This window comes from Uloborus diversus, chromosome 4 (assembly GCF_026930045.1).
Source record: "Uloborus diversus isolate 005 chromosome 4, Udiv.v.3.1, whole genome shotgun sequence".
In the NCBI taxonomy this organism is placed as follows: Eukaryota; Metazoa; Arthropoda; class Arachnida; order Araneae; family Uloboridae; genus Uloborus; species Uloborus diversus.
This window is the reverse complement of record NC_072734.1, coordinates 80074969-80100215: the sequence shown is the minus strand read 5'-3', so window position 1 is coordinate 80100215 and position 25247 is coordinate 80074969. Positions and strand designations below refer to the sequence as shown.

The 25247-nt window shown below is 34.4% G+C and overlaps 1 protein-coding gene across 1 annotated transcript in view; it reads right to left on the bottom strand.

Moving 5' to 3' along the window:
- Positions 1–7919: 7919 nt before the first annotated feature.
- The window catches only part of LOC129221511 (kynurenine 3-monooxygenase-like), a 73753-nt gene continuing 56425 nt past the window's right edge, over positions 7920–25247 (bottom strand). Inside the window, exons 7-14 of the mRNA XM_054856002.1 lie at positions 23634–23827; positions 22566–22623; positions 19552–19641; positions 18588–18645; positions 15422–15504; positions 14366–14467; positions 9618–9677; positions 7920–8103 (exon numbers count right to left, since the gene is read on the bottom strand). Of these exons, the coding sequence (XP_054711977.1) occupies positions 8029–8103; positions 9618–9677; positions 14366–14467; positions 15422–15504; positions 18588–18645; positions 19552–19641; positions 22566–22623; positions 23634–23827 (720 nt within the window). The 3' untranslated portion in view covers positions 7920–8028. The remainder of the gene's footprint in view (positions 8104–9617; positions 9678–14365; positions 14468–15421; positions 15505–18587; positions 18646–19551; positions 19642–22565; positions 22624–23633; positions 23828–25247) is intronic.

Below are 25247 nucleotides of genomic sequence, written 5' to 3'. Positions count from 1 at the left end.
ATTTGAATTAAAAGGATAACTAAAATTTAAGTCTTACTTTAATGAAGAAATCTTAACATTGGATTCACACCAATCAGTAAAACAACTCATTGTTTGTACAATTAAAATTACTTCTTTAATATTAAATTGGCCTCTATTTTCAACACTAAAATGTTTTTTTTTTCTTTTTTATTAAATTTCTGTGAACAAGGCATTTTTTTATTTTTATTTATTTATTTATTTTTTAAGAGTAAAGTAATTGAAATTTAGTTGTGCCATTGCTATGGTTGTTTCTAGTAGGTAACACTCTCATGCAAGAATTAAAAAAAAAAAAAAGTTTTTGAAATTCAAAAATATTATCGTTCAAAAGTTACACATTCTGGAGAATGACCCATACATTAGATATCGAGGAAAGTAAAAAAATGGTTCTTTCTAGATGATCTTCCTCAAAACTTTTTTTCTTTCACGTCCTTATTTAAATAGCTTAAAAAAACAATGGAAATAAAGGAACCTTAACAAAACTTTCTCTATAAGATGTAAGAAGAGTTTTCCTTTAAACCTTGAGCACACATAAATACTGAATGAGTTTTTTTTTTCTTTTTGACAAACTCACATACAACAGTTCAGAAACCTTGAAAGAAAGAATCGACGGAATACATTTCCAGAATATCGTTTAGTAAAACTGAATGAATTACGATTACAAAGCAAATTATTTTTTTTTAAATTGAGAAAACGTTTTAAAGTAGCGATAAGCTTTCATTCTGTTAGGCTTGATAAATGTCATGTGTTCTAAATCAGTTATTGCTTCATCTAAAATTGAAATAATTTGTTTTTTTGTTAGCAAGCTATTATAAATATACAGGGTGGTTATAAAATAACGTGAGGTGTTCAGAGCCCTCTAGCAAGTGAAGTATTGGACGAGACATCGCCAAATTTCATGGGCGTACATAACTGGCCACAGGATTTTGATTTCAACATTAAAAAAAAAATAGTCCCAAAAGTCACCACCAGGGGGAATTTTGGCGCTGCAAAAGTGTATTACTTGAGAATACTGAAGAATGAAATGACAAAAAATGCCAATTAAAAGCACACATCAAGTTTTTTGCTACAAATAATTGTTTCTTACAAATGAGGTTCAATGAAACCAACAAGAAATTTCAATTTAACAAGAGAAGAATTTTACCAAAAGTCGTCAGGAAGAAATTTCGGCGCGGCAGCAAGGATTTCTTTCTGAATAATATTCATGTAAGATGGTGCACCACCCCATGTTGGGCCTTAGGTACTGAGTGTATGGCGACAACATTTCTTTGATAGCAGTTTTATTAGTCATTCATTTCCTACGGTAGGGAGACCGTGGTCGCCCAATCTTTCCCCTTGTGATTTTTAACCATGGGGATTTCGTAACGGCGTTGTGTATCTGCGACATATTCCCGATATCTCAACTGTCAAAACTAGAAAAATGTTACAGGTAGGCAAAATTAATCTCCCCCCCCCCCCAGAGGTGTGGAAAATATTGTGCATTGTATGCAGTAGTTGGAAAATCTCGGTGTTGATCATATTAAACCTCACTTGTTGGTAAAAATCATATTTTGTGAATAAAATTGATGTATATTTTATAGCAATAAATCCTTCAGTAGTCACAGTAATACACCTTTTCAACGCCGAAAATTTCCCCTGGTGGCGATTTTTGGCACTAATTTTTTTTATATTTCAGATTTCGAAATCCCATGGTCTGCTGTGCATGCTCATGAAATTTGGCAATGTTTCTTCCACTACTTCACTCGCTAGAGGGCTCTGAACACCTCACGTTATTTTATAACCACCCTGTATATATGTTTTAATCAATATTCCAACATGCATTCCAAATACAATAAGAATTAAGAATCCATGTTTCTAGCGAGTAAAAACTAAAATCACAGTGCCGAACACGAAACTCAAAATTGTTTCATCGTACTCCGGCATAATTCGATTTCGGCTTCGATTATCCCTAAAATGCATTAAAAAGAGGCGATACCTTTTTAGCAGATAGCAAAATCATGCTATAATACGAAATAAAAACAAAACAAAGAGTTTTATTTTTAAGATTGAGTGGATAAAATAATAGATACCACACACACAATTATATGATAATGACGAAAATGAAGTCAAAAAACTAAAATCATGTTAGAACTATGCTTGAAAAAATCAAAATTTTGCATCATGATTTGATGAAAATATCGGTAGTTTAAGTTTTAAGATTGGTACTTTTGACGTCCAGCAGGCTCCCGTTTCAAAATCAGCTCGCGGCAAAACCAGGGAGTAGGAGCGGAAGAAGAATTTTAAGTTTTTGTAGTGTCGCCATCTGTGAAGTAACTTACCAACTAGGTTACATCTTCCCAATCTTCTTCAGCGATTGATTATTGTTTAAAAGAAGATTGTTGATTGGTTCTCACTTGGTTCGCACGCAGTGCCGTATTTACGTATGGGTTTACTGGGCTATAGCCCAGGGCGGCATGCTTTGAGGGGCGGCACTTTTCCTCCATATATTTACCTAAAATTTTTGATTTTTTAAAAATAAATTATTCAGGCACATTTTAATGAACAAGAGTCAATGTAATTAGTATACTATATTTTTATTAACTGAAATAAAATAATAGAGCTTCTATGTGTATGTGTTTTATTTTCATGTAAGATTTATTTTTCCCCGAATTTGTAGCTTTAAAAATGCATTTCTAGACAATCTTTGTGGTGTTAGTTGGAGGGGAGGTTCGTTTTTTCCTGCCCTCAGAAATGTTTCAATTTTTGAAGTCTAAAACTCAATAGTAGGTCGTTTTTGGCAAGATTAGGGCTGGTGTCAGGGGCGGAAAATAGGGGGGTCAAGAAGGGGCGGTCGCACCCCCAAATTTTTTGAGCAGAATGATAGAAAATGGGTGATTTCAATTCACGTAAGTCGGAAATCAACGTTCATTAAAGGAAATCTCGCTGGTTCTCAGCAACAATTTGACGAAACTCGACACATTCTCAGACTAGAAAAAGTGTTTTTCGTTATTTGGATGATGACTTAGAAATTCATGAAGCATTTACGGCTTTTTTCAGAACATAGAAAACTGATAGAGAACCATGGTTAATTTTAACTAAAGAAGACATTGCCTCATATAGGCTAAATATTTCACACTTGTGTGCCCAGTGTAACGATGGTATGTCCAATATGAGAGGCTCGTGAAAAGTGGTGTGACTGCATGGTTTTCACAAGAAAATTCCTTGATATTTTACATTCACTTTTACTCTCATTTTTTTAAGTGTATATTTATTTATTGAGTGTTCATCGCTTTCTTCTGCTAGAAACAAGTTTCAGCTGCCTCAATACATTATAATGCTTTCATAGAAACTTCTTAAAAATGCATGTGATTATTTAATAAAAAAAAGACATATCAACCAAATACGTTTTTATGGGGCTCTATAATTATGCAACCGCGGAGTGACACATGATAATCTTCAAGAGTTAAAACGATAAAAACATTTCTCTATAACTTCAAAGCAGTGATTTAAAACTGGAAGAATTATTGCAAAACGATTCTTTCAATGGTGAAAAAGCTCATGGCATGTATGACTTCGTTTGAATTTTTATCCAATTTGTTTGCATTGGGAAAAAGTTTTTGAAAAATGCTTTACTCTATCAAAATCTATAAATCTTCAATCCGCTACTCGACTATTCAAACCACAGTTCAATCAACAATTGATCTGAGTACCATACTACCACAGTTCAATCTACAATGAAAATAGTTTTTTTTTTTATAGATGTATATTTCAATCCATCGTGAAATTTTTCAAAAAAATTCTTCCTCCAAGCCAATTTTAAAGAGGCGCAAAAAAAAAAAAAAAAAAAAAAAAAAAAAAAAAAAAAATCCACACGATGATGTGAAGTCCAACATTGATTTTTGAACATTTTGTATGAAGTAATAGATTCAGTTTCGAATGAAATCAACACAAGATTTGATGATAATTATTTTTCTTCCAGATTGGATTTTGAAAACGAAAAATAAAATGTTTCAACTGTGAGCAAAATTTTTAGCATGAGGCAAGAAAAATTACAAGCAATATAGCGACAGAATTTCTACATCCAGAGACTGCAGTTTCGTCTTTGTTATGAATTCATAAGTCTGGAATAGTGAATAACAGAGCTGGAGGCAGATAATATCTCTCATTGAAGCTGAGAGCGCCGACATGACTAGATTATTCAACGATGAAAAGTTTTAAGTCCTTCACAGTTTTTGAAGTAGCCTGGGTGATTTTGAAGAGCAAGATATAAAAAGTGTTTTCATACGTAACTATGTGTTACTTCAATTATTTTTTAACTGTTACAATCAGCTCAGCTAGTAGAGAACGATTTTTTTTATGTCTCATGAGGTTAAAGAAATATTTTCGAAGCACAAAGGGGGGAAAAAAAACCTTTTCCATTTAGCTAAACTGGCAAAACAGCACGACATTGGGCACTGATAGATTAGTAACACGATTTCCTTCTCTTCCGAATTCTAAAAATCATGCATTATAACTTTTCCAAAAAGTATAAAACCTTTAGTAGCGAGATGTTTTGTATGATAACTTTTTAGTCAATGAATTAAGATTTTAATTGTTTCTAAACACCAATTTTATTCATACTAAACCGATTTTATTACAACTTCTTGCTTAGCTAATGTGTGTTCGGTTTCGCTTTGGGGTTATACATATTTAAGAAACGCGACCCCCCCCAAATGAAATGTTGAAATGCCGCCCCTGGCTGGTGTCCAGCAATTTTTTGAAATAAAAGTTCCAAAAACGACATTTTTCGAAGATTTTCAACAATGTCAGGGGAAATCCCCCAAAATTTTTTTTATATCTGAAACTGTAGCTCTACTAACGCAATTTATTCTAGACGAACTTGGTTATGTTAGGGGGAGGTAAGTTTCGAGGACTCTCCCATCGGAAATTTTTCGAAATTAAAATCTCCAAAGCGCGATTGTAGACTTTTTGGTACCGTTATGGAAAAAGATGGTGTTTAGGGACCCCCCAGCAGTTTTTTGTTAACAACTACGTGTACTTCAACTTTGTGTACAAGTTTCAAGAATTCAAATTCAAACGATCTTAGATGATGAAATGGAGAAAAAGATGCGTAGGTACCGGAATGTTCAAAATTAACTCTATAAACATGTTTCTAAACAATATAATGATGTTAGAGGGAGGGGAAGTTCAAGGGCCTGTCCTTGGAAATTTTTCTAAATTGAAGTCTTTAAAACGCGATTGTCGGACATTTTTGGTTACATTAGAAAATAAGATAGCCTTCAGGGACTTTTTGAATTTTTTTTGAGCAATCACGATTGCTTATTGTTCTCATTTGACTGTTTTTGGCGTTCCTTTGATTTTTTCCACCGCCACCCTCCGCACCATCACCGTCGACGGGCTCCTCACGATGCTGCTCCTATAGCGAAAGCCGTCTCCAGGTTGCATCCATGTCCTACACACACGCGCATACATACACACGCACAAACACACACATACACCTACACACACATACACAAACACATACACACATACAAACACAGACACCCACACATACACGCAACTACCCACACATTCATACCTGCACACAGACACAAACACATATGCCTACACATACATACACATACCCCCCTCACACACAACTACCCACACACTTATGCCAGCACACAGACACAAACACACACATACACATAACCCCTACACACAAGCAAATACCCCCACACACAAACACACACGCCTACATACACACACTCGTGATTGCGAAAAACATAATTTGAGTTCAAGATGTCAAAATTCAAATTAAGTTTTTTTTTTTTTGACATTCTTGTCCTAAAACAATTTTTTAGAGTTTAGACGATCTTTAATGGTGCTGTTGGCAGATGGGGAGGGGGGAGGAGTTGGAGGTAATTTTTTAACATACGTTTCAGAAGAAAATCGTACTTTATTGCTTTCTAGGAAAGAACTGTTTTGCGATTTTTCTCCGCTCTTTTTGTGCATTTTTTTCGGACATACGTGTCTAGGTGGGGGGGGGGGGAGGAGGCACCCCCATAGTTACGCCACAGATGTCACACTACTAAGTGCAATCTCTGCATCTGTTGGATTAGAACATATTGTTTTATTACTCTTATTATTTAGTTTACTTTATTTGAAATTTCAAATTCTTTATAAAAGCTCAAAACTTTTTTTTTTCATTTAAATCTTTAAGTCAGAGTTGTTTGTAATCCGAAAATTCCAAAAACTTTAGATTTGCCGTTTTCGGAAGTTTTGGACTGACAACACATTCTAAAAATGAAATATATTTCATAATAACAACAATAATAATAATAAATAAATAATAAATAAACATTTTTTTCTCCAATTATCTTTGTATGCATATTCGAATAGTTCTTACTGGAGGAGGAGGGGGGGAGTCAAGCTTCCTCATAGTTTCCGAAAATTTCATTGTCTTCAGAAATTTTTACTTGAGTCCTCTAACTCCTCTGCTTAAATATGTTTTCAAATTTTTTAAAGTTATTTTTGAAACAATTGTGCAAAGATTATTCATTTCAAAAACTGCTTCAAACTGCAGTTCTTAATTTGTTAGAAAAATATGTATTTATTTTTTTGTAGGAATAAGTTTTTGATGGTGAAAGATGAGATTTACTAACAACAAATTTTAATTTTATATTCTTTACATACTAACTGCACATATAATTGACTATTTCGCATTTTAAATCAATTTTGAATAGTAATTTGTTTATTGTGTAACAGTACATTATTATTATTACATTAGATTTAGGAATATACTAAAATTTCAGAAACTTCAGTTATTGAAAAAGACAACATTCTTACGCATAGTGTTAGGGAATAAAAATAAATAAATAATTTAATTAAAAAAACGTAAAAAAAGTATAATGAAGAGCTTCAAGAAGATAATTATTATTACTTAAAATTAGCAATTATAATTTTATTAATGTAAAATTGATTATTAGTGCATTTCAAATTTGATTTCGACCAGCTTTCATTGAAAAAAATTGATTTAAAAAAATCAGATTGAAACATTAAAAATAAAGTAAAAATCAGATTTAAGCATTTAAAAAAAAAATTAAAAAAAACCACCTTGATTTTTTTTTTTTTTTTTAAACTCTGCAACTTAACACCCCTTGAGGGTGGCCAGTTTCAAAAGCCCAGGGCGGCTTGACATCCAAATACGCCTCTGGGCCGCAGACAGGCGTCGTAAGGGTTAAGGGGTTAAACTATTGTCTTTTCGATTGACTCGACCAGTCACATGACCTTTTCCTTGAATATTTACTAGAAAAATAATCACACAATCTTGATTTTTATGTCAAAATACATCGAAAATTCAATACTAATTTTTAACATTAAAATTCTCTCAAGAAATTCAACGATTTTGAAAAAATAACACTATTGTATAACCAAATTTATTTTGACACTAGAAAATGTTCTATCTGCGATGCCATTGTAGCAAAAAGATATACTTTTCATCCTGCAACATCTTTTATGATATATATCTTTTATAATGTATTGTAATATCTAACATACTATAGCGTCAGTAACATCTAACTATAAAACCATCCAATAATATATGCTAACTCAAAAAAATTACAAAAATTCGATCTATCGATATATTGAAGAGTTTAAAGAGAAGATCTCAATTTACTTTGAAACTCCTTAAGAACTACCTTACGGATCCACATAAGTTACAGTTAACTTAAAATAATGTTTCGTGTAAATACTCGCAGTGGTTATTTCAAGAAAAAAACATTTAAAAATTTTGTACCAACTATAACATCTAGCTCCGGTATACCTTACTTACGTAAAGTATTCATTTTCAAAATTTACAAAAGAAAAACTATACGTAGCAACTCTCTATACTACTGAAAATTAGTTGGTATTGTTACAACCAAAACAAACAAACAAAAAAATACAAAATATACTTCATTTTATTTAAATGACAAAGTTCTGAAAGTTAATTTTTACATTAAGTTTAGTATGGGCTGTACAAAAATAGTGAGAGAGTGCTTCGAGGAGCTTTCATCCGTAAAAGACTATGAAGAAGACGGAGGAAAATACAACCATTGCCAGGGACCACATGAAAGATTCCAGAATCTAGAGAGAGAATGCAACAGAACATGAAGCTTCGACTTCCAATTATTTCATGTAATAATTTTAATTGGTTAAAAATTTATAATTTTAAAAGTTTTCCTAAAGCCAAACTAAAATTCAATTGCAGTGAAAACGACTACAAATTCACACTCAAATTGTTAAGATGGTACATTTACCGTTATAGTTACGTCACTTGACTTGGCGACTTGCTTACTTTCCAACTTGGCGAAATTGAGAACTTACGTTTACATCGTCGCCATGTTTGCTCCTCGCTTTCTAATCTTACATTTTAATGGAACTTTAAATGATGATTTATGAATCTATGTATTTATTTGACAGATTGTTTTACATGCTAATAAATCATTAAAGAGGATTTGGTGAATTTTTTTCAACAGATTTTTATATGTTATTTAATAGCTTGGTTTTTTATTCGGTGAATTATTTTGTATTTAATGGCTTAATTTAGTTATTTAATGTATTAATTTACATTTTTAATAGAACTTTTAGTTTAAAATTGCATTGACAAGACAAAATAATGTATGGTATCTTTAATTAAGTAGTTTTTTAGTAACTTTGACCAATCATGGCGACTATAAATAAAATGAAAAATAATCGTCAAGATTAAATAGTGTCGTGAAACGCGGCGTACCTACAACGGAAAGGTACCGTGAGGAGCATTTAGTGAATTTGAACTATTAAGGTTTTTTAATAGGTAAATCAGCAATATTTAAGCATATGATTTCAGCTAGAGTAAGTGTAAACGTAGGAAAAGTAAAATACGAAGCTGAGTTACAACTAAAATGCCCTCAATGTAACACTGAATTTAACGATTTTATTTTCGTTTAAATGTCTTGGTTGAAGCAATATAACCATTTTAGCCAACTTATTGTTTATTTTTATTTTCTTTTGTTTTTTAAGTATTCAATGTTGAACAGGTTTAAAAGAAGAAAGAAAGAAAAGAATGCAGCATATTTTTGTCAATTTTTTTCACAAAACTCTTTTCTTGGGAGTTGAGAATGTTTTTTCTCACAGTTATTACTTCTGTATGTCATTACGGGGGCGGGGCAGCCCCCCTGAACGTTCATCTTTTCGCTTTCTCTCTCTCTCTTTTAAAAGCAGGTTAAGCGTTAAGAACGGGAATATAAATGGTGTGTGAACCAGAATAGCGCTGATTCCAAATTAAAACTAATGTATGTATAGAATTGAATTTACAAGTTGGATACTACTTCATGCATATTCACAAGACGGAGCATTCTCCGTATTTTGTATGCTTTAAAACATACTTCGAAAAAGAAAAAAAAAGTTAAGAAACGAAGCTAAATACTTTATTCTAGTCAATCTCAATATAATCTTAAAAACTTGAAGAAAAGTTCTTTGGCATGCTTTATTTTTCCATTTGCTTTCTCAGATACTCTCACAAAGGTAAAACGGAACACTTAATTTGAAAAATTATTTTTTCTCTCTATATTTACCTTCACATCAGACTACATTATGAAAAAATAATCATGCTTTGTTACCTTATCCTGCATTTGTTTTCGGGAAATGCAATGGGAATACCGCAGCTTCGAAAACGTTACCTGTGAAAAGAAATGTTCTTTAAAGAAATGAAGAACCACATAGGTATGAAAAAGACAAAAGTTTCTATAGTTAAAGAGCACACCATATGCTTTAATGATATACTTAAATCAAAGAATATCATGTTCATTTATGGAAATCAAATCTTTACTAATAATAAAGCTGAAAGTCTCTCTGTCTGGATGTCTGTAGGATGTCTGGATCCCTGTGACGCGCATAGCCGCGTGATGCCGATTTTCATGAAATTTGGCGCAAAGTTAGTTTGTAGCATGGGGGTGTGCACCTTTAAGCGATTTTTCGAAAATTCGATGTGGTTCTTTTTCTATTCCAATTTTAAGAACAAAATTATCATAAGATGAACGAGTAAATTACGAAATTATCATAACGCGGAACCGTAACATGGGCACAAGCCAATTGGCGAGATGCGAAATTATCATAACATGGAACTGTAACATGGGTACAAGCCAATTGGCGAGAAAATTCACCATACATTATTTGTAAATTCACAGGCGAATCAAAAGACCTTTTAATTTTTTTTATTACGAGCAAAGCCGTGCGGGTACCACCAGTAAGTAATATAATACCATAGAAGTAATATAAAATTAACACCACTTGTATTCTGCCATGGGAATGTAAAGCGCAGTATCTGCCGAAATGAGCTTTTGAGGTACTTGAAGAAACGCGTTTTGGATTCCTTATTAACAATATAGTCCAGTCAATAGATACATTTTACCTTGCAAAAAATGGGGTCAAAGATTTTATTTTTTTAAATTTGTACATATTGGTGCCGACATGGGAAAACCAAGTTATACAACACGAAAGACCCCGGGAGAACTTTTGGGGGCCGAAAAACCACAAAAATTTATGACTTTTTTTGTTTTTTCCAAAATATCTCCGAAATGGTTCAACTTGGAAAAAAGTTTTAAATGTAAAGGTTAAAGAACATAAAATTTCCTACAATTTGTATTTACAACTTTTTTGTAGCACAAATAACAAGCTTGCTATAGTTCTTTGAAAATAGGTAGTTTTCCTCCACTCCAAAAAAAAAAAAAAGCTTTCACACTGAAAGCAAGGCGTCATAGTTATTAGAACTTGAATATAAACTTTAGTTTCAGAGAGCTTTTCGACAGTTAGAGTAGTTTGAGTTTCTTGCTCACCTCCCCCCCCCCCCCCCGCTGGACACAGTAGCAATTCTGGCTGACAGATTAGTTCCCACTAAACTCCAAAAACAAACGATGTATTATGAAACTGAAATACATATATACGCATTCATTTGAAGCACATACGACGATGCAATAATAATAATAATAATAAAAACCTTCCCCACTGCTCACGAACTAACTTTTCTGATCTGACAGAGGTAGTCTTCATCAGACTCCAATAATAGATGATATATTGTTATTTGTAACTGGATTACACAATATGTACATTCATTTGAGGGATATAGTTCGTACATTCTAGTCTAATTATTGCAAACAAAGATGCGATTTTTAAATATTAATGTGAAGGAATGAATATTAGGCAGCTAATAAGCAAACAATCAACACAGTCATGCATCCTATGCTCTGATACAATAATAATAATAAACCCTCCCCCACCGCTCACGAACTAATATTTCTAGTCTGACAGAGGTAGTCTTCAGTCAGACTCCAATAACATATGATTTATATTGCAGTTTGTAATTGAATTACATAATCTTCTTATTCATTTAAAGCACATAATTCGTATCATCTATTCTATTACAAGCGAAAATGCAATATTCGAATATAAATGTGAATGAATAAATATTAGGGTGATAATAAGCAAACAATAGACATAAAAATGAATAAATAAAGGTGCAATAGTAATACGTAATGAACACTTTAAAAAAATTCTGCAGAAACTGACTTTTTGAGGCATGAAAAAACCAAAAGAATTACCTTACAAAATGAAAATCCAACTGTAGAAGATTAATACATACATCTAAATTACAGAGAGATTCATTCGACCTTAAAGCAAATAGAGAAATGACAACAAAATACGCTGTTTATCTTCTTCGAAGTCATTTTGAAGGTCCAGGTTCTCTCGGTTCAGAATCTGTAGGAGGTAGAAAGAAGCTGTGGTCCTTTAATTGCTCATCTACTTGTTGCGGTAATTCCAAAAGCTCCTGGAACAAATCATCTTCTTCAGCAGTCTCATCCAAAGATGAAAGTTCTGCAACATTTTCACAATTTGTGCCACTGCAGTGTTTGCACGTGCTGGAGCATTTTAAACCTGCCTTGTGACAAGAACAGGCTCCAATACAATTTTTCTTGCAGTACAAGATACAATCTTCAAAAGATTCTGAGTAACTGAATCTCTTTTCGTGTCAACATGCATTAGACCTTGCGTCCTCCATTCCCAACACCATTTCTCTGGATCAATTATGTTGCTCAACCAACTTTGAATTTGGTGGTAGAACCGATATGAGTGATAACGTCCAGCATCCCCCCCCCCTCTCCCCGCACGTTGGAGGTAGCCCTGCAAGATTTATCTTAGCCCTGTATACTAGTTTTATAAAAAGATTAAATTGCAAAGTATCCAAAGATAGGTTCAAATACTTTACGTCACCTGTGTATAATATTTGCAAAATGTTTTCACCAGTTGCAGCTAAGGAAGGCATCATGATGACAGATTGGGTCCATAAATACTTCAATAGCTTCCTTAATTTCAGGATTTTTTATTTTTTTTGACTATTTTGTACAACTTAATTTTGCCTTGGCCAAAGATTGCCGAAGTCGTATCACACCCACTAAAAGCATGGATGAAAAGAATATTGCTGGGGTCAAACTTAAAAGATTTAGTGAGGGAAAGAAATCACAAGCATTCACTTTTCCAGGTTTAAGAAGAACAAGTTGCTGAAAGGCTGTCCTAAAGCTGTCATCAGTCCTCTCGCCCACTATAACAACCTTTTCAATTTCTTTTGCCTTTGAAAGAGCAGTAAGTCAGTCGGCATCATCTTGAGTATGCCTGACTTCAATGCCACTCTTCGAAATATATCTCAAGAAGAAGAATAAAACAATTCTTTTTGTTATAATTTGCCAGAAATCTTTCTTGAGGAATTTAGTTAACATGTTAGATTCAACCATTACTTCAAGGGAAGAGATTGATTGCTCATTGATATAGCATTTGTGACAGGCAGTGTGAATTGTCACTTCTTTTAAGAACTTCAAAAAACGCTGATGTTATTCATTTTGCCGTTTTGCGCTGCATCTTTGAAGATTTTCTGTTCCCTTCTCCTTCACAATCATTATTTCGCATTCATGCAAACTGATTTCGAAAATAATAATGATAATAATAAAAATAACACCTTGGTCAGGCGTATTCATTTCTAGAAAAAAAATTGTAATTCAGAACACACAAATTGATAAAACATACTCTCGCTCAAACCATGAAGTGACCAACATGAGTAGCTATTGAGTCGATTCATTTCATTTGGGGAAAAAAAGGGGGGGGGGGATGGAATGGGGGTGTTTTGTTTAAGTTAAAGGGAACGGAGGCATTTACCCTCAGCTGTGAAAGACAAACGATTTTCCAAGGTCAGACTGCCGGCGTTTCTCCTTTTTTCTTCCGTTATCCAATGCGCTTTCACGCACTTCGCTGAAGGGGTTCAGAAAAAGTGTGACTTTCAAGAAGCTGTAACTCGCTTGCTTTTCATGCTACAAAAATGTTGTAATGACAAAAGTTGAAGGAAATTTAATCCTCTTTAACATTTGCATTGGAAGTTTTTTTTGTAATTTTAACCATTTTTGAGATATTTTGAAAATACTACAAAAAGTCCCACATTTTTGGGGGTTTTCGGCCCCTAAAAGTTCTCCCGAGGTCTTTCGTGTTGGATAACTTGGTTTTTTCATATTGGCACTAGTATACACAAATTTAAAAAATAAAATCTTTGACCCCATTTTTTGTAAGGCGAGCCCGTTTTTTTCTACCTATTGACTGGACTAATAGGGAAATGTTGGAGTTTGACGCTTTTTTCGTGCATCGGAAAACAAATAAGCAAGCTTTCACTGTATATGCTTAAGTACAATAGCAAAAAAAAAAGAAAGAAAAATTTACAGATACTTCGCTTTACAGTTCAGGAAAACAGTCCAAATGCGAATTTATGCTTATGAAACGGCCAGAGATTGGGTACTTCTGCAGAAGGTTCTCAAATCTGATATAAAGTTAAGAGCTTTCTTACTGACCGGAAACTAGATTACTATCACATCTTTAAACAATTCTTAAGCTTCCTTTTCAGCAATCTCTATTCCCCCCCCCCCATCCCCTCAATTTCTATCGTTGAGAAGATTTCTACTGTCTGATGTTATAATAAGGCAAGGAAATAATTTATAGATGTATTTAAAAATCCACCTTTCTTTGGTAAAGCTTTGAATGTCGCTTCATCAGGTGTCACTTGATGAAGCGACACGAGAACTATGTAGTAGTATTTGAGAAAAGAAATAACTACGTAAAAGTTACAAGAACTTTATCTAGCAAAATTTTATGTTTTAGGTTCTAATAAAGTTCAATTTGACCTGTATTTTTTTACCCATTTATTTCCTACCATTTTCTCAATAACCGATATAGATGTTTCCTTAAAATGTTCCCAAAAAAAGTACCTAAATGTCAAAGTTTCCAATTTATAGTACATGTTATATAAGAAACATTTTAAAAAAAAAGCTTGTCTTACCATACTGTACAAGGGGATCCACGCATTTGGGAAAAACGTATATAGTGCGTTGTCTATTTTTTTTCGCAACAAGAACTTTTTTGAGGTGACAAGGTGCCTCATCTGAAAATGAAAACCATAAAATATTTATAACTCTAAGTTTCAAGACTTAATAGCAGAACGTTACAGTACAACATCAGTTTTTTTAAAAAAAGCAAGAATAGATTTATTTAAAAATTCATAAAATAGCTACACTGTTAAAATTCCAAGAAATTTTAAGTTAAATATTACTGCAGAACAGTATTTACGATACAGAGATTTTTTTTACAGTAAATAGTACCGGAAAAATAAATGACTGAGACGAAAAATAAACCATCCATTCAGTATAACAGCGCACCGTTTTGCCCAATTTTATTTATTTATTTATTTATTTTTTTATTGTAAAAATTATCAAACTGAATTAAGTCTGCTAAACTTAAGAAAGTTGTCCGCTTACGAGTAATGAGAAAGCAAGTTCGTATCCCACTGCTAGTACTTCGTTTCTTCTATTAATCAACGCAGCTGGCTACGGCGTTCTTGTTTTCTCTACTGGTATTCAACAGTAAAACAGGTTTTTACGGTAAAAAGTACTGGCAAAATTGATGCAATTACTTTTTACCGCAAATCCTACATACGAAATTTCAGCCTTGTAAGGCTAACAGTTTTCGAGTTATTGAGACACGTAGATGAGTGCATACACACGTACACACATACGCGCATATAGGCTTCACAGCAAAGCTGGTTTGAATGAGCTCTGGTATGGCAAAATAGATACTGCGGTTATCTTTACGTTCGTATACATACAGATATGCCGAAAAATCGATCCGAAATTCGTTCGGATTGATTAAAATGAAATTTTTTTTTATTGAAATTTGAATGAAAATTGTGTCGCTCCGGTTTGACGACCGACCGCTGCCTTTATATAGCTTCATTTTGGGTCTAATCTGATATTTTCTTTTTTCACGAAGTTTCTTGGTTATTGTACTACTACGTTATTGGCAATAAAAAACTTCTTTTTTGAAAATGAAAAATACTCACCTCTACGTAGTTGTACATAGCTAAGTCACAGATGGCTTCAGCATCAACGTTTCGATTATCCGTAAATGCTGGTAAAACTTTTTCTAAGACAAAAAAAAAAAAAAGGAAAGGAAAGAAAAAGAAACCTTTATTAATGAAATAAATGGAGCTATTTTATTTTCTACTAGCTGTACCCGACGCGCGTTCCTACGCCAACAAAAAAAATACATCATTATACTGATTTTCATGACAATCGGTTGAACGGGGCAGAAGTTGCTACTCTGCAGTGCCGCCTGGTGGCGAGTGGCTTCAATGAGCATATTATGCACCTTCTCCGTGGAAAAATACATATATATAGCAATTTTCATAATAATCGGTCCAGGTATCAAGTGAAGCCGTGACTATACTCAAATTTTGTACTCACGCAGTTTGCAAGATCAATCAATCGCTAAAAATATCAAATAGAAAATGTTTTAATTTCCCCCGTTGCATGAAAAGCCATAAAACAATAAAGAAAGAATTTATTTGTTCAAACTCAAGAAAAATGGCTACAGCTAACTTCTTATCAATGAGATCTTTCACGCGAATTAATTTCTGCAGCCGATAATTTTATTCGTATTTATCCAACGGATTGTGACTTAAATTGGAATAAAAAAGGAACTATCGATCGGATTTTTTTCGAACTGGCCTATAAACATTCCCAGTACCAAAAATAACAAACGGTGAAAGTTTCAGCCAAATCTGCCGGGTAGTTTTTGAGTTCATGGATGACATACAGACAAACATTTATTTTTAGATTTAGAAATTCAAGATGAGAAATGTCTTTGCTAAAATTAAAATGTAGTGGAAGTAAGCCATCAGTTATCATTCTCAGACAAAAACGTGATTTTAAATAGAATTTATAATGCAATTTTTACCTTTAGGTTTTAGCTAAGTTTTTACTACAACTAAGTACTTTTCAAAAATCTTAGGTTTTTCTTCTTTTGTAAATAATGGGACTGCAAATTGGTTTCTCACCATTTGCTGACCTATCGGCGTAAAACCCTTACCATATAATTTTGACACCAACCAAGTTTCTCCACCAAGTGGACGCACCTGGGCTCTCTTCGATGCAAACCTACACCAGGAATTTAATTTTGCCTTAAGTATTCAAGACCAAACTAATACTCGAGGGATCTTTTAGATGCCGCTTATTCATACGACATGAACGCTGATTTTATTTTATTTTATTTTATTTATTTATTTATTTATTTTTTTTTTTTTTTTGCATCTTGAAAGTCCATTGACTAGAGCCGGGTTTGAACCCGTTCCTTTGGACATAATGGGCCAGCATTTTTATTTCTTTTGTTTTAATCACTATGCGCAGGGTGCGGCCTATCAACCTCCCGTATTTGGAGAAGAGCGCTGTGTGTGTTGTGGTGGAGATATGGTGGTAGAAGTGGTATCGATAAACAGCAGTATAATTACACAGAAGTAGCAATGGCATGGTGCGGTGAACGTCGTCATGTGTTGTGGAAGAATGCATTCCCAATGGTGATTTCTTGTAGTAAGCAAGAATTTAACACTTGCTTCCAACTTGGCCTACATGATCCTGTTAGGCTAGGAAAGAAAAACTATAACGTTACAAAGATTATTGTTCAGGATTTTTTTTACATTCTTAACAGAAAATCACAGGCCAGTATCAGGTTTATGTGCTAAACGCTATGGGCATGGAGATTCATGGATGGACGTTTTCATATGCGTTACATTTTTCAGCGTTGTAACGATCTGAGCTCACCCTGGCGTTTTTGTTTTAGTACCTGTGGCTGTAAAGTTTGATGCTCAAACATGAAATTTTTCTATCTGGAACAGGATCCTGTCGGCCAAGTTGTTCCCGAACACGAAATTCTTGCTGAGTAGTAATCAAAAAACCGTCATCCTCATGTATATTAAGGCCACCTATGCATATAGCGGCTCTAATATATATATATAATAGCGAATGATCGAGTAACGCCGACGTCATCAATAATGAAACTTGCGCCACGGCACATGATAATTTGATAATATTTTTTGGTAATATTTGAAATGCAGGGAAATGTTTTATTTTGACTGGGTTGAACTGTATCCGGTAACTTGACTGTTTAACTGGTAATACTGTCATTTTAGGATAATGAAGAAACGTAAAAATGGTCAACAATGAACTCTATCTACTGGAGTTTAGGGTTAATCCACTGGAGTTAGGGCTATCAAAATATCACCAAACAGGCAACTGCTTCGTTCAAATGTAGAAGCAATTTTCACCCGTCATACCTTGACGGGCGATTTTCTTGTTGTAAATAATACTCTTGCGCAACACTTGACGATGTTCACCGTACCATGCCATTTCTACTATGGCAAAAGGCTCGTATACTGCTAAAATGAAATGAATAGTAAAATAAACTATAATTTACTCAACTTTGTGGTCATATGTTGTATTAAATAATTGTGCCAGTGCTTTCAGTAATGCTGAAAAAGTGGCTTTGGGGGGGGGGGGGAGAGGGGGGCACCAACCTCTCCTAGATTACCTCAAAAAATTTTTACTTGTTTCTTTGACTTCATATGAGGCAGTGAGAAGCAAAGGGATGTAAGTGGATATTTTCAAGTTTTGAGTAAAACGCTTTTTAAGATAACAACCCAGGTAGGCTTGCATTGAAATTTTTTTCTAAATCATGCTGCATAGCAGCAACTATCAGGGCTACTAGTACTACCTCTTGCCCCAAGACAGGGAAGAGGTTCACCTACCACGTGTACTGGTTATCTCCAAATTTTTAATTTTGCCACTTACATCCCTTTGCTTCTCGCTGCCTCATATGTAATAGATGGAAGATACCTGCTTGATCATATGTTTGGTAATGATCTGTAAGCTTCAAGGAAATATGCCAGCAATGCAGTGTATAGGTAATTGCCTCATATGCTCTTTTTATATTATGCTTCAAAATGAAGTTATGAGCAGAAATATTTTTAATTTTGTGAGGGAAATTATTTAAATTTTTATTTTGTTTAAAAGCCAATCCTACCTAGCTTCAGTTTCTGATTATTGTAATTTTATTTTCCAAATAAGGGGGACTGACCTCACATCAACGTTCAAAGGGGGATTTAGAGCCTGAAAGGTTGAGAACTCGGGTCATATTGAATTAGATTAGAACTTTTAACAAAGCAAAATATTTACCTAAGTTATAACTGTAGGCCTCCAGAAGTTGAGAAAGTATCTCACAGTCCTCAAATCCCTGAAATAATAATTAAAAAATATATAAATATTGGTGACATAATTTCCTCGAACCACTTAAAAAAAAAGAAAAATTCTTATTAGATTAGTTTTGAAAGCTTTTCTAATGCAATTCAAGAAAAAGTTCTGCAACAGAAAATAGCAACCTTATTTTTGCACACATATATATAATAAAAAAATCTGCGAAATAAGTATAAAGCAGATTTTTTTAAATGCTTTCTAATTTATAACAATAATTTTTTAATTAAAAATAATGCTTCATAGTATATCCTTCCTTTATTGAAGAAAAATCTCAGTTTGGGTGAAAAAATCAGAGGTCAAACATTTATCATCATCACAGTGAAATAAAATTGCCTGATTTAATGTATTAGTGAGAAATACTTTTCCTATCAATGTGTGCTACAAACGTAAATATTGAGTTGCTTATAAGCAGGAAAAAGTCACCACCTTTAAGAAAGAGCTAAGGCAAAACACGCAATACACTGGCAACCCTGTTATGACACCCAGAGATTGAAAGGACGACACTGCAGTCTGGATGTCATCATTGGGCTGTTCTGCCGTAGTCTACGAGAATCTGTGCGTTGCATCCTCATAGGCTACGCTTCCGCCTTAGCCTGGGCAGTAACTTACTGCAAAGCTTTGCCTTCAATTGACGAGTTGAACCGCACTATTGTTGCGGACTCTCGCTGGTGTGTTATTTAAGATTCCAGTTTGTTGGCACTCTCAAATTCGATGAGATGACATCTGCCTCCAGCTCGGTTACTGAGTATTCCAGACTCCGTAACAACGATGAAACTGCTACCTCTGGATGTCATAACCGGGCTGTCGGTATGTATATTGCGTTGTATAGCTATTTGATCTTTCATTGAAATGTTGAACTAACCTATTAAAGGAGTGGTATACTTACAGCATTCATTCCTTGGCCGTAGAAAGGAACCATGGCGTGTGCTGCGTCGCCCAACAGAAGTACCTTATCATTCACATGGTAAGGATTGCACTGAAATGAAAGAACGGTCGCATTGCAGAGTTGGTAAGCTAACTAAACGGTTTTTCGATATATTTTCATGTTTCATTTTTTTTTTTTTTTAAATTGTATATGTCTGTTTCATGAGTGATACTTTTGGTTGTTAAAATAAATATCGGGTAGAAGAAATTCGGCACTTTTGTTTTGGAAAACTGACAGCTTAACAAAGATGAGCAGACAAATGAATAGAGCAAGAGGCTGTGAGCGCCAGACATAAGTTGAGTCGTGCTGTCTTTGGCGGGAAAGGGAAACAAGTAGCAAAAGTTGCATCAAAAGCTGAGTCAGTCCATGTCAAGTGACACGTCGTCTCCACTCGACCATCTCCGATTTGAACGAAATTTTACCAAGATACAGATATGCCTCTGAAACTCACCTGTACAAATTTTCAGTTTTCAACACCCAAATCTTAGAGATCTAGGATCGAAAAAAAAAGGGGTGGGCTCCAAAATGGCGGATCCGCTTGCTTTGTGAAACAAATTGCCATGTTTTTCACGGTTCCCCCATTATAAACCATTTTGAAGCACACTTTTTTTTTTCTCTCTTTGAGGTATCCTAGATCCTCATGATTTGTGTCTCGGATGCTGAAAATTTGCACAGGTTAGTTTCAAAGGCATGTGTGTATTTCTAGAGAACGTCCTCCAAATAGGAAATGGTTGGATTGGGACCACCAGGTCACGTGATAGAATGAATCTATGACGTTTAACTTTTGCAGCAATTTTACACACCTTTGCTAGTGTGAGCCCTGGATATTATTTTGATCATTAGAAAAACAAAAACGAAAGTATAATCTGTTTTTTATATTAAAAAAAGGTAAGGTTTCAGAGAAATTCTGGAAGGAAGTCTGTGGCGGGCCTGCGTCCAGGAGACCCCATAGCACCTACAGCCTTGAAATTTTGTACAAAATTACTTCGAACCCCGGTGGTTTGCACTTGGGGTTTTGTTTTTTAAAATTCGAATTATTATTATAATTATTAATTAAGCTCAAATTTTGCGTAAATTGCCTATTATTGCCTATTATAGAGGTGAAAAATTATTTGCACATATTAATATTATGTATCGTTTTAAAGGATAGAATTTTCCACGTTCTACGCAATTTGTTTTAATGCTCTAACTTACATACGGCGGGAGTAATTTGCGTTTTTAGCTAGAACTTTTTAAAACTTAGCTAAAATTTATGCACTACTTTCTTCATTAAATCTATCAGTAAAAAGCGAAAGAATTGTCCCACAGTTTTCTTTCTAACATCACTGGAAAGAGCAACCTTTTTTTTTTTAGTCCAGATCTAACTCGACTTACAGTCGAAAAACTAAGCTTCTATCTTAACAGGAAAAAAAGTTACAAGCCGTTAAAAATCAAGTTCGAATCATCTCCATTAAAATTATTGATAATTTATTTGCCGTTGCCATAGTTACGTCTTTTCGATTCGCTTGTTTCTTCTTTATCATTCACAAACTTTAAGGGTTTCGATTTTAACGGAAAATCTTAGACTCAACTCAATTCAAGTCCCAAGCTAAAGAGCTAACTATATTACTAGAGACCACGAATATGAAAATGACTGTTCAAGCGTACACAACTGCAGTTTTGCAATGCTCAGGAGCCTCTTATCGCTCTGCAAGTTGGTACAGGTTATTTTGAAACCCGGGGAAGGGGTGCTTTTTGATCCGAAGGGAGCTCATAATGCGTTTTTAATCTGTTTCATTTTAATTGACGATTTAAATCTTTGCGAATCAAATAAGATTGCGAAGCAATCTTCGGGGTTGATGAGCGTTAGCGAGCAGGGTGCAGAGCCCCCTAGTAATTTAAAATTAAATCATGACCGTGTTTTGTATGCATATCTAACAATGTTAGTTCAAGAAGACAGCAGTTAAGTAATTTACAGACGGCTCGCTCGGGGAAGGGGGGGGGGGGAACAAGGAAGGTATCTGCCTCTTCACGTTTAAAAGTAAAGCAGCTTTGCCCATCCACTTTTCAAAGCTCAAAATTAACAATCGATCGAAAAATGATAAAATTCATCGATTCATTAGTTAACGAAAAGTTTGACTAAATAAATGTGTGTGTTTTTATATTTTTCTGGCATTATTATTTTTAAAAAATTAAACTGGACCCTTGAATTGGTAGGAGAGAGTTTCCGGTTGCAATTTGTCCCAAATTTTGAAGCCGTGTCAAGAATATTTTAGAGAAGGCCATTTAATCAATAATGACATTAAGGTTCAATCGTCGAATTAAAAATAAAGAGTCAGCTTTAGGTGCCTTGCTCCCCCCCCCTCCCCCATCACATCCTTTGAACCCTCACTTTTTTGGTGCACCGTCCGCCTATAAAGTAATGATTAAAATTCGAATTGTCGTTCCCCTAATAATATTTTTTCTTTAAACTTTCACCTATAAAAATAATCTCACTGTGACAATGCATTGTAGAACATCAAAATCTGAATGCCAAAAATCTAAACGCACTCCCATGAAATTTTGATAAAATTTCCTTAATGTTCAGAAAACAATGAGTTAATTTTAGTTAAATTTTGTCAAGAAATGTAACTACGTAGCGTTATGTACTTTATTGTCTGTCATATACATACATATTGTCTAAACAATTTGATAGATTAAATGACGTACTATTTTTCCATTTTAGTTCTTATTTGAGAAAACCCGAACAATTTCAAAATCCGAACTACCTATTGGTCCCACTAGTTCAGATTTTTCACTTTCTACTGTAACATATTTTTTTTAATTTTCTTTCAGGGAAGGAAAGTTATTTTTAAAAAAAAAAATTACAAATTATGGGGCTCCGTCCGACTATGGACACCCTGGGCACATTCCCCGCATGCCCATCTTGAATCAGGCAGTTTGACTGGTGTTGATTAATATGTGAATTATGAGTGATATTAGTTGAGAAGACTTACTTTAATGGAAACGAGCGCTGACGCTTTCGTGCGGAAGAAGTCTGTCACTAGACGATCCCTGTAAATGACAATGAATAAGCTGAGTTTTCGGCTAAGTGCATTGGTTTCTATATTAGATCGCAATTTTTCTGTTTTTTGCTGGTTGTAGAGCACGGTTTAAGGAAACTCGGCTAGTTTTTGTTATTGCTGTTATAATCATTATTATTGCTGCAATTTCATATCTCAGACAACAAAAAAAGATCAAAATTATTTTTAAAGTGCCGTGCTCAATAGTTAATATAGTATTTTAAAAGTTTCAAAAAATGATATATTTAAGGAATATTACTTCTAATGAGCGCATGTGGATACACAAACCTATTTTGTGTTAGTAAAAATAAATCGATTATTTATTTTTACTGACTAAAAAGAATGGCAATATACTCGACAGCCCGGTTATCACATCCAGAGAGTGCAGACTCGTTCTTGTTAGGACTCATCAGTCTGGAATAGTGAATGACTGAGCTGGAGGCAGACGTCATTTCATTGAAGCTGAAAGGGCCAACAAACTGGTAGATAAAGTTAATTTATCTCACCAGCGAGTGCCCGCACATGTTGTGGTTCGACTTGTGAATTGAAAGGCAAAGCTTCGACCCAAGCTATTCGTTCAAATAAAAACGAAACTGCAGTCTTTAGATGTGTTAAACAGGCTGTCTGGTATACTGCCATGTAGTTCTGCCTTATACCTGGCTTATGGGAGGTAACTTATTGCTAAAAAAAATAGGTTTGTGTACTCATACAAATGTATATTTACAAGGCTTACAAAGTAGTAGTAAGGCCCACAGCAGATCAATTTTTCTTCATTAAATACGTACATCATCTGCTGCAATTGCGCATATTAATGTCCATAAAGCAGAAATATCTCCTCCTCATTTAAATAATCTGTTGCAACAAGAAATAATAGAATGTAATGAATGAAATCAATTCTAATTGATCATATATAATTCTCAAGAAATGTGTTTTATATAACCCTCCCCGAAACATAAGTCTAGTTGCGGCCCTGTGCTTCAGTGCCCGCAAACGTATACTTACTTCCCTATGAGCGACACAGCATCAGAAAAATTGTCTTCGAAAAATTCCAAAAGGCTTTCGGGGGTGCCGAGTTTTTCAAACATGGAAAACGGCATGAACAGAGTGACCGTGTAGCTCTTGTCTTGATTAGGTAACGCTATCAGCATGAACGTATGCCTTGGCCAAATGTGCAAGTAGTTTTCCTCCATGGCAAACTGCAAAGAAATAACTTTTATTATTATTATCAGTGGCGTCACTGCGGGGGGCCAGGGGGCGGTTCGCCCCGGGTGTCACCGATCTGGGGGGTGACACTCAAAGTGAGATTGCAAGGTTTTTTTTTTTTTTTTTTTTAAATAAGAAGCTAAAATACATTTTTATGACAACAAATTTGAAATTTTCCCGGAGGGAACCCCCCTGACGTCCCTCTTTTCAACCCCACATCCTGGAGAAAATTCTATACACAATATCAGGTTGATATTTTCGCTACTTAGACCTGGTAGTCTCTTCCTCTTATACCAAAAAACTGAAACCCATTATTTGAGATACGTTTGAATAATTCAAGGGTCATCAATTTCATGCACGCCCCTTACTTTTTTGACCTCTAGAAGCACACATGTGTCTATGGCGTTACATAAAAATCGTTCATAGTTTTCTGTTTTTTGTACATTATTTCACTTAAAATTGTGGTGTGTACTGTGTTTTTGAAAATAATATAAATTTCATGTTTACAAAGATTTTTTTTTGCGTTTGTAAAGGGGGCGGGGGAGGATTACACTACATTTTTTCGCCCAGAGTGTCACCCATGCTATGTACGCCATTGCTGTTATTATTATGAAAATAATGATTATGATCATTTTGGTTATTTTAAAAACTCAGTAATATTGAACGAATATAAGTCTATCGAAGTACAACTCTAGACCCAGCAAAAAGTCAGGTTTTTTAGGTTAAGTACGCTGATGTCATCGGCTGATACAGTCATAAGCTCAGATTAATAATGCAGTGAAACCTGTGTAAGTTGACCACTCGCGGTGCACTACTTTAGTGGTCAACTTAAACAGATGGTTACCTTACAGAGGTTGATTTATATAAGGGCTAATTCTGTGCTTGAAAAATGCGGTCAACTTAGACAGGTGGTCAACTTACAAGGGTGGTCAACTTCACAGGTTTTACTGTAATAATATTCTGAGTCTTCTAAGAACGTACCCATCGAGTTTTTGTACGCATGGCAGAAGGCGGTTGCGGCGCAATTAAATTACCTCTGTATCTGAATTTATGATAAACTATATTGTTTAAATACCTACTGGCAATCAAGACCGTATCCAGAAATTTTTTTCGAGAGGGCCCGGATTTGCACATTGCCCTAACACACATATATACATATAGACACACATAGATGCAAAAAAAAAAAAAAAAAACATAAACGATTTTTTTCTCTCGATTTTTAATGATTCCACTGTTGGACTGTTGTTATTTTTATTTCTTATTATTTTTTATTTACCTTTGTAGTGGTAAGTATAACAGGAGAGTGTCTCTTTAAGTCGAGTAGAACATTCATAATTTCAGGGGGTCCGGGGGTTTCTCCCCCGGGAAATTTTAAAAATAGATATAAAATTCTGTATTTTGAGGCCTAATATG